The sequence below is a fragment of the Triticum aestivum genome, chromosome 7D (genome assembly GCF_018294505.1).
Source record: "Triticum aestivum cultivar Chinese Spring chromosome 7D, IWGSC CS RefSeq v2.1, whole genome shotgun sequence".
Classification (NCBI taxonomy): domain Eukaryota; kingdom Viridiplantae; phylum Streptophyta; class Magnoliopsida; order Poales; family Poaceae; genus Triticum; species Triticum aestivum.
In genome coordinates, this window is record NC_057814.1 from 62,354,264 (window position 1) to 62,367,811 (window position 13,548).

Consider the following 13,548-nt stretch of genomic DNA (forward strand, 5'->3'; position numbering starts at 1 on the left):
AAGGAGGAGAAGCCGGATGAAGGCGAATCACCTTCACGGTGAAGGTGATATAATGGGTCAACAGGGCATCTCAGTGGTGGCATCACAAATAGCCGATGAAGGGGGTCAACAAGGCACCTCGGTGGCGGTGGCGGCATCACAAATAGCCGACAAAGGTTGGGGGAGACCACAAGTGCCGAAGCACGGCTTGCGGGCGCAATGTGGGGTCACGGCATCCGGCAACTCTAAAAAGCACAGGACAGGGTCGGTGTGGGTGGCTGTCGTGGCCCAGTTCAGCAGCTCTTTGCTGTGGAGATCACCACGGTGGTGCAGATCGCCGCCAGGAGGAGCTTACCTCTGGAGCATACCCCTAGCACCGTCATCCAATCACCAGGCGATGGGGCGATGTACATTCTTGGTAAAACACGGTATCTATGATTTTGTCGGTAGGCACACATCTTACAGAAAGTTCAGTACAGGTTTTACAGTATATGCTGTCACGGTTCATAAGTTCTATTCAACCTCTGTCTATAGCGGAACTCTCATCAACACCCGCCTCTTAAAATCTAAATCACCCGATCCAAAATTGCATGACTAGAAAATGCAGCTAACATTTCTCCGCTCGATTAGAACAAGCAGAGGCTATATCAACTGAAATGGCTAACTCTGTCAGAAGGGACGCAAACAATGGCATCTGGTTTGGTTTTCCAATGCACTGTTTGAGCCAGATCTGCGCGAGGTCAAGATGAGTTTAGGGCGTCGAGTTGCCGCTGGAGCTCCTCGAGATCGTCATCGATGGCACCACAGCTGGCTGGTGCAGCAGGTGGTTCCACGTAGGTATCTTCATCTGGAAGTTCACGGACAAGGCCTTCTGGAAGGATGTCTGTATAGATTTTCAAACGAGGTAAAACACATCAGGAGTGGTAAATAAGGAAATAATCCTTCGTTCTTAGAATTTGATTTTACCTGTTGCAGCCCTTTGAACGCTTGACGTTGCTGTGTCACTATCATCAAGAACACTGCAGAAGGGGAAAACACTGCAAGTAAGAAACTCCGAGCAACTTCTGCGATGGATATTCATTCAGTTCACCAGGAAAATAATTCTATACTCCTGGGGAGTATGTACGTACTCCCATTCCTCATATACCATTTAGATAAATCGACCATACCTCTACCATCTTAATACACTTCATTAGCAATTACATTTTGCATAGTTTGCGTATATTGCGTATTTGTACATAAAAATGGTATATTGCAAAAACTAGAGGCCCTGGTGATGTTTTTTTTCGTAATACTTGTATTGAGGTATCTTAGTAGGGTATATCGAGAATGATAGAGGTATAATATATTCATTTAAGAGGCATACTGAATGTGGGAGTGCATACTCTGGAAGTATATAAAGGAGTCCTTGTATTATGTACATAGAAAAGCAAAATCATGAAAATACAGCAAGCATCAAACTACAAATAGTAGCTGGGTAGTTCTGAAGATCTACATGAACAAACATAGTTGTTCAATACAGGGTTGAGAACATTTTAGAACACATCCAATCTAGCTCATTTGGTATAGAACTATGGATAACAACACTGAACAGAACAACTAGGTTAGGGGGTGTTTGGTTGGGCTGTGGCTTTCAAATAAGCAGCTGTCAGCTGTCTGCTGTGGAAAAGCTGCTGAAAATCATAGCACCAATCTGTAGATCTGTAGCATTGGCAGGAGATAGCACACCTAATTTACACCGAGAAATTTCATGTCTAAGTTTCTAATCTAACTTGGGTGGGAATCTGAAATTCAGAGGATATGACAACATTCAATCAAAGGGACCACATTAGTTGATCAATAATGAATCAATGCAAGGTTATTTCGTGGCAGTTTTAGGGATAGGTAATCTGCTGGAGCTGTTTTTAGGTCATCGTAGCAAAATCTGCTGTGTGTTAATATCTGTGAACGGATTCAATCAGAATAGGGGGCAAAACAAAGTTTAATGTAACAAAGCATGATAGTCATGTGGAATGATGTACCTAATGTTCCACTCGTTATCCATGTGAACCGGGTATTCAATTGCTGCGGATGCTTCGGCTTCCATCTTAGCCTTTGCTGCTGCATCTCTAGCAGGTTTTGATTGCATATATTCTTTCTACAACATGATGAACACCAGGATGCCATTAGGAAACAGTCACAATTGTAACTAGCAAAGAGTACCAAAAGGAAGCAAGGGTGAAAATAAGCACCTGTCTCTCAAGACATGCTGGGTTTGAACATTGTGGATTTGGTCTCATTTCCATTGTTGGGAAAAAATCCTTAAGTGAATTATATCCCTGCAAAAATAGGAGGGCGTCGCAAAAATATGATAATTACAAAATGTTCAGAATTTTGAGATGAATATGTTGGATAAACATGTGCCACAATGGGGAAACCTTTCAGCCTACAGGAACAAAAATGATACTAATGCTTTGCGACCATTTCCTTCCAAAAATACAGAGCCTAACTATGTCATTTAAAACATGCCAACAGCGTTCGCAGCATCACAACAACTCGATTGAAGCAATTACCAAGTAAGGGGAAACTTGTCCAAACTTCAACAGATATTTCAGAGAATTCTGGACCAGGAGTCCAGCAACAACGCCCTGCAAAGAACATGTTCATCAGCCACAACAAATGGGACATGAAAAATGTTCAGAATGGTTTTGGTTAACTTTGAGACAGGAGTGACTAGAATGCATTGTCACTTTGGGATGGTAGTACTAAGTCATTAAATGCATGGTGCACTGCATTGCAGTTATGTCCAGCAATGCATAGATCCAATTGAAACAAGAAATCTCTTTAAACAAAAGTCGACTAACATAAGCTGAAAGTCAACAGTACAGTAGATAAGTACATTTAAACAAGTCCAAAACCAAATTAGTAACACTCCCAGTGTCCCATTTATAGCTGCTAAACAGGTAGGAAAATGTGACTAATCAGAACCAAGCTTCCACAGCTTTGAGCAAATTGTTGCCGGGTGAGAAAACAACAAAGCAAAAAAAAAAAAGTGAACGAAGTAAAGGACTCACCATTGTAGTTGGCAAAGAGGCAGCACAAACACCATCTCGCTTAAGTGTACGCTCGTCCACTCCTGATGCTACAACCTTTACACATAAGTACCACAAACAAGTTACAAAATATAAACAGATTAAATACAAATACAGGAAATGCAAAGGGACATCTCAAGTCCTCAACTAAATTAGATCAACTGTGAAGAATAAAAAAAGGCAGAAACTAAAATCAAAAGCATAATAGCACACTATTAAGGTACAGCGTGAAGAGTACAAAATCTGAGATACATAGAACAGAAAGTACCAATGGAGGAGCACATGCAAAGCATGCAGTTTCACCAGGAACCAATAGCTGTATATGACCAGAAACAGCATCTTCAGACACACCTGATGCACAAGTTCTCATGTCAAGTGCATTTCACATTGATGAGATTATTATAAATGAAGAGAATTAGCATGAAATGAAGGTGAAAATATGTCACAATTTAATTGTGTATTTCTCACCGAGGGCTAGCCGTGTAGGTAACAACTAAGCATCTATTCTTTGGTGCTGCAATAGGATCTAAGAATGTGGTGTATTTCCATGAAATGCAAGTATGGAACCTAGGGTACACATTTACGAAACATAACCTCGCCTAGTTCAGTAGCATGCTCTGTGCTATTTTCTGAATCAATCAAATACATCTAGCTTGAGCAGCCTCATAATAAATCTAGCAAGTACTACAGTAGAACTGTAAAAGAATAATGTCACAGGAACACAAGATTCTTTCCCCTATTCATGTACAGATTGAACTGTTTTGATCAGAGTTCCTGCCAGATTCTTGGGTGCCATAGGGGCCACCATGTTCTCGCAAAAAGATTTGTATTCGATTAAACTCTTGAACAACACCTATGGATTAATTCATAACCAGGAATTACAGTAATAATATATTGCGGATGAGTTTATCCAATGCATATACAGGTATAAGGGGATGTATAGCAACTTTTAAAGGCAAGGTGGACGATAAAATTTCTATGTACATCAGGATACAACGAGACAGAACAATTGGCATGAAGATATAAGTGCGGATAATATGAGCGGCATCCAAAAAGCAGTAAATACGTTCTCAATAGGGCATTAACAATAATTAAATGCAAGTTTTGGGCGTACCAGATTCCATCCATGTTTGGCGAAGCTCATTGCAAGCCTGAAAAGCAAGTATAAAAACAAATAATGCACCACTGAATCACAGAAATGCAGAGCTACACATGCAAAGTTAACAAGCCATAGAGAATGAGAATGTTGAGAGGATTGATGAAGTGCTACACAAAATCATGCAAGTATGATGTTCACTAGTTTTCACCTGATTGACAACCATACGAGCTTCATAGTTATCAACACAGCTCAAAACAAGATCAACTCCAGTGCTGCGCCCATTAGAGCTCCTGGCTTTGAGACTTCCCAAAAATGTTTCAAATCCTTTCACTGTAGTGATATTCAGTGAATAACTCTGTTGGAAGAAAACAAATGATGTCAGTTTACACAACAAACCTGTTGGAAGAAGGGTTGGGCACGCTTCACCGCGCCGTTGGTGTTGTTGGGATTTCATAAAACAAATTGTTATTTGATTTGGCGTGTGGCGAAGATGATGGAGTGTGTTTTCTTTTTTCATAATATTGTGATTTGGTGGGCTTTTTTGGTGGTGTGATTATGTGGGGAGGTTGCTTGCGCTGGTGGTTGCACATACTGTATGGGTGCTACAGTGTCACATGTTGGCTCTTCTTTTTCCAGGTGGTGAGAGGGTGCACGAGACTGATGTGTTTTTATAGACTGGTTGATGCCGATTAATTTGAGAAATCATTGACCCAGTCAAATCATGAATCAAATCTGAAATTGAACACCTCAATTAAATGAGAGAGCTCCTTGAGAAATCGTTGACCCGGTCAAAATTGTAAACCAGATTCAAAATTAAGCACCTCAATTCAATGGGAGGCCTCTAAAATTAAGGAGCATAGTGAATTAGAAGATATGATCCACTATATCAATGGCAAATTCTCTTGGGTCAAACAAATTCTATGGATATGAGGTATAGGGTAAAGAAAAGTTTTTATCCTAAAAAACATAAGACCTACATTTTTTTCTCTTCAATGAAAACTTGTTGTGTCATGAATCTGATGAAAGGATCAATTTGCTGAAGAAGGGAAGGGCAGGCACATAAATGACTGTCACCAATGGGCACAGTTCTCACCTCCAATACGACATCAGGATTTATTTCGCTAAGTGTCTGCACAGCAGCATCAGTCTTGGTCATTCCAACCTAACAGCACAAGGATACTGTTATTAGTATGGCCAACGTTATGCTCTTGGAGAGTAGTAGGTATATTCATTATTCAATTCACTAAAAGAGTGTAAATAGTGTTTCAGAAAATAAACTTGCACTATGTATATTAAGAAAGGAGAGAGCAGATAAACATCTCCCTGGAAGCTTACCTGGTCTGGGCGGAAGAACAGCCTATTCATGTTAGCCAACTCAACCGTGTCATAGTCATATAACAAGAGGCGTCCAATTCCACATCTAGTGAGCATCTCAGCAGCGACACTACCAACGCCACCTACACCCTGTGGAGCATGTACTAATGTATCAAGAACATTAAAAAGTCCAAAGTTTGATCTGGTAAACTAAGAAATGTTTGATCTTCAGCAAAGAAATGTTCTGCTCAAGTAAATCATTTTATTTCTGTTGTTAACTTGTTCCATATAACTAAAAAAAACCATGTATTGGTCTAGTAGGATCGTAATTTTGTGCAGAAATGGCATGTGTGAAACCAAACAAACAATTGTGTGTCATGAAATTCAATTAAATTACTAGAAGTTAGCATTAGATGAAAAACAGCAGCTGTTCAAAACATACATTTGCTGTACATTTTCCTTAATAGGAACGTCAATACCCATATACTATAACCCTAAAAAAAAAACCGTATACTACCACCTTCTCTTCAGATAGGCAGGCACAGACAACCAACTGCAGACATATGTTTGGCGGACAAAAGCTAAGTTGCATATTGTATATCTCTAATTATATTTAGCTCCGTGACTACCGATTTGATCTTGCAAATTGGTAATTTCATCAGAACTGGGCTTCACCCAATATCTTCACCAAACAAGTATGTTCTGCCTTGAACCTTGCATAAGACAATTTTTCTAGAACAATCTGAAAGATCTAATGTGGCTATTACTGCATCGACATCAAACTCCCGTGGGGTTGAGTACATGTTGTTAACCACGATATTTCATTGAGGAAAGCCTAGTATGCAAAGACACAAGTGAAGAGTACTCATCTACTCACTACCCTAGCCCACAACATATTTGCTTGATCCATGATTTCCATCCGAGAACTTCATAGTATACCAACTAACATCATCCTCTACTCAGAGAGGGAAAGTTCGCAGGTCTGCTCGATGCCAATTGCCAACTCGAATTGCTTTCTAAGTAACGCCTCAAAGCCAGATGAGAGCGAAAGACGCTCACCACAATGGCGACGGAGTAGTCGCGGATGCGCTCGTAGTTGTCGACGATCCCCATCCGCTGCAGCGCCATGAGCCTGCTGTAGGGGTTGCTGTCCACCACCTCCGCGCTCATGTCCTGCGCCACGCAACCCCAATCCGCAAGCCACAGTCAATTCCACAAATATGCAAATCCAATTCGCCACCTAGAAGCCTGGCAAGCCATCATCGGATCGTACCTTGATCTTCGACCGGGTGGCGGCGGCAGCGGCGCCGGACGGGCCCATCATCTTCACCACGCGATCTCGCATCTGCCAACAGGGGAGAGGAAGGTGTGTGGGGGCAGTGACCGGAGGAAGGGATCGAGATCTGGGGAGGGAGGGAGCGGACGGCGGCTTACCCGGTCGATGGAGGCGGGGTCGGGGAGCTGCTTGAGCGCGTCGAGGTCGCGGAGCAGCGCGTGCAGCTCCTCCTCCATGGTCGCCGCCGGCCGGCCGGGTGGATCCGTTCGAGTGCTGGCAGCGGCTGTCTGGATCGGAGTGTGACGAGTGGAGCGCGGGGGCGACGAGCCGACGGCAGAGTATTTGGTGGAAACCACGATAAAAACGCCGTGGAAAGAAAAACATATTTGGAAGTTTTCAAATAAATATTCTAAAAAGTTACTACATTTATTATCATCCACCTATAATACTAGTATGAATAAATATAAATATATTTTTTAATAAATATATTTATTAATACTCCTCCGTTTCATAATGTAGTGCATATAAATTTTTCAAGAGTCAAACGTCACAAATTTTGACCAAGTGTTTAGACAAAGAACATTTATATCTAGAGTGACAAGGGTATATCATTACATTTATTACAAGATATAATTTCATATTTTATATATTTAGTACTCCCTCTGTATTTTAGTGAACTAAACGCTCATATATTAGTTTACAGAGGGAGTACTATATAGATATAAATAATTTTCTTGGTCAAAGTTTACAAATTTTGACTTTTGAAAAAATATATACACGCTACATTAGGAATAGAGGGGTACATGTTATTAATAATTGTATTTATATTTATATATTATCGTTCCTAATAAAATACTCGTGTGTTGCTCTGGGCTACGGTACATATACGAGTCCTTTCTGCTTCCATAAGAGTTGCTTCTGTATTAGACTTCATAAGATGATCCTGGTAATTCTGCTATTTGCCTCTGAAAATCAACATGCTAGCGGGTAAGCAGAAGTACATCCAATCAACAAGAAACACAACTGATGGTAACAAATACTCCCTTCGTATTTAGTGATCTAAACATTCTTATATTAGTTTACAAAGGTAGTACATTCGTTTGCAAATTTGTGAATTACTAAAACGTGAGGTATCAGATTTTGACAAATGGATGAAGAATATTGGAAGTGTAATGATAAGAGAGGTGATATGAATTATTTCTCCATTTTCTTCGTACAAGGCATCTGCACCTGCATTGCAACGAGAGAAACAAATCTTCGAACGCAACCATAAAATCAATTTAACACTGGTCGTGCTAGTTATCTATATATGCATGTTAAAAATAGAAAATTATACTTAAAGACATACATATTATAAGAACCACATAGGTGATTAAGAAAAGTAACTCGATGTAGCAAAATTGTTTAGTTTAGTGTGATCTAGTTAGTAAAGTCCATGCTTGGCTACGGAGAAAACACTTGTTGCCATGATACGCCAAGGTTTGCATGACTCATGAGGGGGTGGGATGATGAAACGCATGAAGGATTCACATGGGTCAGTTACCTAGATCTTATATTTAAGTTTTGAAGAATCTATTACTTTTTATGATTCATTTTTATACAGAGTTATAGAGTCATACATATGACTATCTCAGCACTTCGTCTTCTAGCAACTTTGACATCATTCAAACATAATCTTTTAAGTGATCAAAGCGCCAAATAGAATGTTTAGATATGTTTCATCTTAGATGAGAAATGGAATTTCATAGGAGTGGCTATTAAGTATAGGAAGATGGTAAACAAATGCGAATTCAGATTTGTATGTAAGGCGACCAAACAACTTTCAGATCAAAAAGTTTACATTCTTAATAAACGCTATATACCTGCAAATATTGCATGTTAATAGAAGTACTTTCCCTCGAAAAAAATGCAATGGTCTAGCATCTCTAATTCATAATTTTGACAATAGCTCGATGCAGTCGTAATGAACATAAAACTTTAGATACTTAACTCGGATGGTTAAAACATTCATGTGTACCTTCATAATAAAGATATCTATAACAAATGACTAAGCAGCCTTTTCAAGAAGCCAAGGGGTTGTTTTGGATGTGTGAAATATGTAAGACCGGATCTCTATAAACCTAAAAAAACTGCCTAACAAGAATAAAAATCTTGTTTGGGTGCTGTAAATAGTCTATGAATATACACAACTTGGTTCGGGAAAACGTGATGTTTTGTGTATGTAAAAATGGCTATTATTTATTTATTTATTTCCGAAATCACGATCCCAAATACTCGATCACAACTACTTATATCGTCTCCATGAAAGTGCATCTAATTTCCTAGGTGGATTTTGTTAATTATGTCAACATATCTTAAGGAACTAATACCTCCTACAAGTTTATTTCGTGATTCATGAATTGTTCATTGTGGGTGCAGCAAAGAAATAGAAGGCGAACCCTACAAATTGCATTAAGATCAGGCGTTGGACAAGCCGGGGGATTCCTCTGTTTCATTTAGCGATTCGAGAACATTTGAGTTCATAGGTATGTCGATACCATCAAAGGGGATGAGGATAACGTGATGAGCTTCTTGCTCCATGTGCTTAAAGATCAAATGCCAAACTCCTCAATATCCCTCGAAAAACTCCACTATATCTACCCAGTGCTATTCACTTTGGAGCTTATGAGCTTTGAGTCGGAATCGTCGAACCATTCACAAGATATAGTCATTGCCCAAAACCTACCCATTCAGAGCATCCAAGCATTACACTCAGAATCACCGAAGCATCTGGCAAACCTTCTATTTCCATGTCAGAACTTCTGAAGCAAACAATAGGAATTTTTGAAGCGATAACAAAGAGTGTGTCACTACCCCAAGTGTATTGCTACCTCTTGAGCACTGCGTTGGTTTTCCTTGAAGAGGAAAGGGTGATGCAGTAAAGTAGCGTAAGTATTTCCCTCAGTTTTTGAGAACCAAGGTATCAATCCAGTAGGAGACTACGCTCGAGTCCCACGCACCTACACAAACAAATAAGAACCTTGCAACCAACGTGATAAAGGGGTTATCAATCCCTTCACGGTCACTTACGAGAGTGAGATCTGATAGAGATGATAAGATAATATTTTTGGTATTTTTATGATAAAAAGTAAAAGTAAAGAAAGCAAGTAAACAGTAATGGAAATAACGGGAGATTAATATGATGGAAAATAGACCCGGGGGCCATAGGTTTCACTAGTGGCTTCTCTCAAGATAGCATAAGTATTACGGTGGGTGAACAAATTACTGTCGAGCAATTGATAGAATTGAGCATAGTTATGAGAATATCTAGGCATGATCATGTATATAGGCATCACGTCCGTGACAAGTAGACCGAAACGATTCTGCATCTACTACTATTACTCCACACATCGACCGCTATCCAGCATGCATCTAGAGTATTAAGTTCATAAGAACGGAGTAACGCTTTAAGCAAGATGACATGATGTAGAGGGATAAACTCATGCAATATGATATAAACCCCATCTTTTTATCCTCGATGGCAACAATACAATATGTGTCGTTTCCCCTACTGTCACTGGGATCGAGCACCGCAAGATTGAACCCAAAGCTAAGCACTTCTCCCATGGCAAGAAAGATCAATCTAGTAGGCCAAACCAAACTGATAATTCGAAGAGACTTGCAAAGATAACCAATCATACATAAAAGAATTCACAGAAGATTCAAATATTGTTCATAGATAATCTTGACCATAAACCCACAATTCATCGGATCTCGACAAACACACCGCATAAGAAGATTACATCGAATAGATCTCCAAGAGAATCGAGGAGAACTTTGTATTGAGATCCAAAGAGAGAGAAGAAGCCATCTAGCTAATAACTATGGACCCGAAGGTCTGAGGTAAACTACTCACACATCATCGGAGAGGCTATGGTGTTGATGTAGAAGCCCTCCGTGATCAATGCCCCCTCCGGTAGGACGCCGGAAAAGGCCCCAAGAATGGGATCTCACGAGTACAGAAGGTTGCGGCGGTGGAATTAGGTTTTCGTGGATGCCTCTGATGGTTTGGGGGTACGTAGGTATATATAGGAGGAAGAAGTAGGTCCGTGGAGCCACGAGGGGCCCACGAGGGTGGAGGGCGTGCCTGGTGGGGGTGGGCGCGCCCCCTACCTCGTGGCCTCCTCGTCTGTTGCTTGACGTCCACTCCAAGTCCTCTGGGTCACGTTTGTTCCGAAAATCACGTTCCCGAAGGTTTCATTCCGTTTGGACTCCGTTTGATATTCTTTTTCTGCGAAACACTAAAATAGGCAAAAAACAGCAATTTGGGATGGGCCTCCGGTTAATAGGTTAGTCCCAAAAATAATATAAAAGTGTATAAATAAGCCCATTAAACATCCAAAACAGAATATATAATAGCATGGAACAATCAAAAATTATAGATACGTTGGAGACATATCATGTACGCCTCGGAGCTTCCAAATGCTTTCTGATCAGACCGTGCGAGTTGTATGGAAGTTTCTACCTTTGTTCACGTTGGAGCTTTCGAGCCGATCACGTTGGAGCTTCCGAGATGTGCATCCTATTTATAGCCCCACTGTCGCATCAGTTCACTCGAAGCAAACTCCATTTCCATGTTCTGAGAGAGACCCACCCTCATTGTGCATATTTCAAATGGCTTTTTACTCCAACCATCCAAGCCAATCCTTTGGGACCTAATCCCCTCTTTCTTTCCACTCCTTCAAATCCAATAGCCAAATCTTGAGAGAGTTGGAGTGTTGAAGATAACAAGGGTTTCATCACAAGCAACATCTATCTTGTTACTTTTGGAGGGTGTGTCCCTCCCAGATCTGTTGGGTGCTTGGGAATTTTCAAATGAAGAACCCTAGAAGTTTGCAAGGGCTTGAAGATCATCTACTTCGTAAGGACCTACATTAGTGAAGCTAGTCCTTTGTGTGCGTCCACCATGGTGGAATATGTTGATCGCTCGTTCATGGACCCTTTGTTGATCGTCTCTATATGGAATCTCACAATCAAGATCCTTGTGATCTTAGACCCTTCATGAGTCAAAGCTTTTATCAACGTGGATGTAAGATAGCGCCAACCATCCGAACCATGGGAAAATCTTCATTGAGCCACACTGTGTTTGCATATCTCGAACTCTACTTGTTTGCTTTCACTTGCATGTCTTTGTTTTTTGCTGCTTGTACTCTTGTAGACTTGCATGTGTAGGGTGTTTGATAGATTGCTAAAAAAGCCTAAAGCTGCCAAGAAAATAAGATTTGAGAAAATGGTTCATATTTAGCTTAGTAGTCTATCTACCACCCTTAGATGTATTTATATATATGCTACACTCCGCTTATTTCTCAACGACCTAACAATAAACAAAGCACCACCATGGTTGAAAGCATGAAATACCCTCTCCTTCCTTCGTGCAGCTGGATAAGATACTATACCGATAATCATGTATTACAATTTTACATGTGAGAGAGACATGTGCTAACATGCAATCAAAACCCATTGACAGCATGTTCTTATGATTGAAACCCTGATACGTCTCCAACGTATCTATAATTTCGATTCATCCATGCTGTTATTTTATCATTCTTGGATGTTTTACAATCATTTTATAGCAACTTTATATCATTTTTTGGGACTAACCTATTGACATAGTGCCAAGTGTCAGTTGATGTTTTCTACTTGTTTTTTACATCGCAGAAAATCAATATCAAATGGAGTCCAAATGCAGCAAAAAAATTTGGAGAATTTTTATGGACCAGGACACCCAGGATGGGCCAGAGCAGCACTTAGGGGGTGCCCCGAGGGGGCACAACCCACCCAGGTGGGTTGTGCCCACCTCGGTGGCCTCCCACACCCCCTCTTTGCCCTATAAATTCACAAATATTCCAAAACCCTTCGGGGTAGCCCTAGATCAGAAGTTCTGCCGCCGCAAGGATCTGCAGCCACCGAAAACCAATCTGGACCCCGTTCTGGCACCCTGCCGGAGGGGGGAATCATCTCCGATGGCCATCTTCATCATCCCGGCGGCCACCATGATGAGGAGGGAGTAGTCCACCCTCGGGGCGGAGGGTTTGTACCAGTAGCTATGTGTTTAATCTCTCTCTCGTGTTCTTCAGATGTCACGATCTTGATGTATCGCGGGCTTTGTTAATATAGTCGGATCATATGGTGTTTTCCCCTCTCTATCTTGTGATGAATTGAGTTTTTCCCTTTGAGGTTTCGTTGTTATCGAATTGAATACTTTTATGGATTTGAGAGCACTTGATATATGGCTTGCATATGAATACTCGTGGTGACAATGGGGTATCATATTGATTCACTTGATATATGTGGCACTCAACTCGCGGATTCCCGAGGTGACATTGGGGTAATCTAAGCATGGGGTTGATGCACGTTCTTGTCTTTGTTTCTCCGGTAGAAATCTTGGGGCACTCTTTGAGGTTCTTTATGTTGGATTGAGTATTATGAATCTGAATTTGCTTTGGTGTTATTTTAGTACGAACGCTAGGATAGATCGAATGGAAAGAATAGCTTTGTGTTATTTTAGTACGAACTCTTGAATAGATCGAACGGAAAGAATAACTTTGAGGTGGTTTCGCACCCTACAAACAATTTCTTCTTATGTTCTCCGCTAGATAAGAACTTTGGATTGATTCTTCGTTGCACGGTGAGGGATGGTTATGTGATCCAATTATATTAGCATTGTTGAGAGATTGCACTAGCGAAAGTACGGACCCTAGGCCTTGTTTCTAAGCATTGCACTACCGTTTTTGTGCCCATTTACTATTTGCTACCTTGCTATTTTTATT

General features: G+C 40.7%; 1 protein-coding gene across 1 annotated transcript; it reads right to left on the bottom strand.

Annotated features, from left to right (window-relative positions):
- Positions 1 to 391: 391 nt before the first annotated feature.
- LOC123165204 (ubiquitin-like modifier-activating enzyme 5) lies at positions 392 to 7,115 on the bottom strand. Its single transcript, XM_044582834.1, has 14 exons — positions 6,898 to 7,115; positions 6,737 to 6,808; positions 6,523 to 6,636; positions 5,485 to 5,613; positions 5,243 to 5,311; positions 4,358 to 4,504; positions 4,165 to 4,201; positions 3,319 to 3,401; positions 3,033 to 3,107; positions 2,532 to 2,606; positions 2,211 to 2,297; positions 2,001 to 2,116; positions 946 to 998; positions 392 to 862 (listed from the first exon to the last, which is right to left on the bottom strand). The coding sequence occupies exons 1-14, from the start codon at positions 6,973 to 6,975 to the stop codon at positions 720 to 722; spliced, it is 1,278 nt and encodes a 425-aa protein (XP_044438769.1). The 5' UTR covers positions 6,976 to 7,115; the 3' UTR covers positions 392 to 719.
- Between the last annotated feature and the right edge of the window lie 6,433 nt (positions 7,116 to 13,548).

Bases quoted from the DNA above. Each gene is read 5' to 3' on its own strand.
- LOC123165204 (XM_044582834.1), bottom strand. From the start codon at position 6,975: ATGGAGGAGGAGCTGCACGCGCTGCTCCGCGACCTCGACGCGCTCAAG. The intron at 6,637-6,736 runs GTACGATCCGAT...TGCGTGGCGCAG, and splicing joins CCACCCGGTCGAAGATCAAG to GACATGAGCGCGGAGGTGGT. The intron at 999-2,000 runs GTACATCATTCC...CCCCTTCTGCAG, and splicing joins GATAACGAGTGGAACATTAG to TGTTCTTGATGATAGTGACA.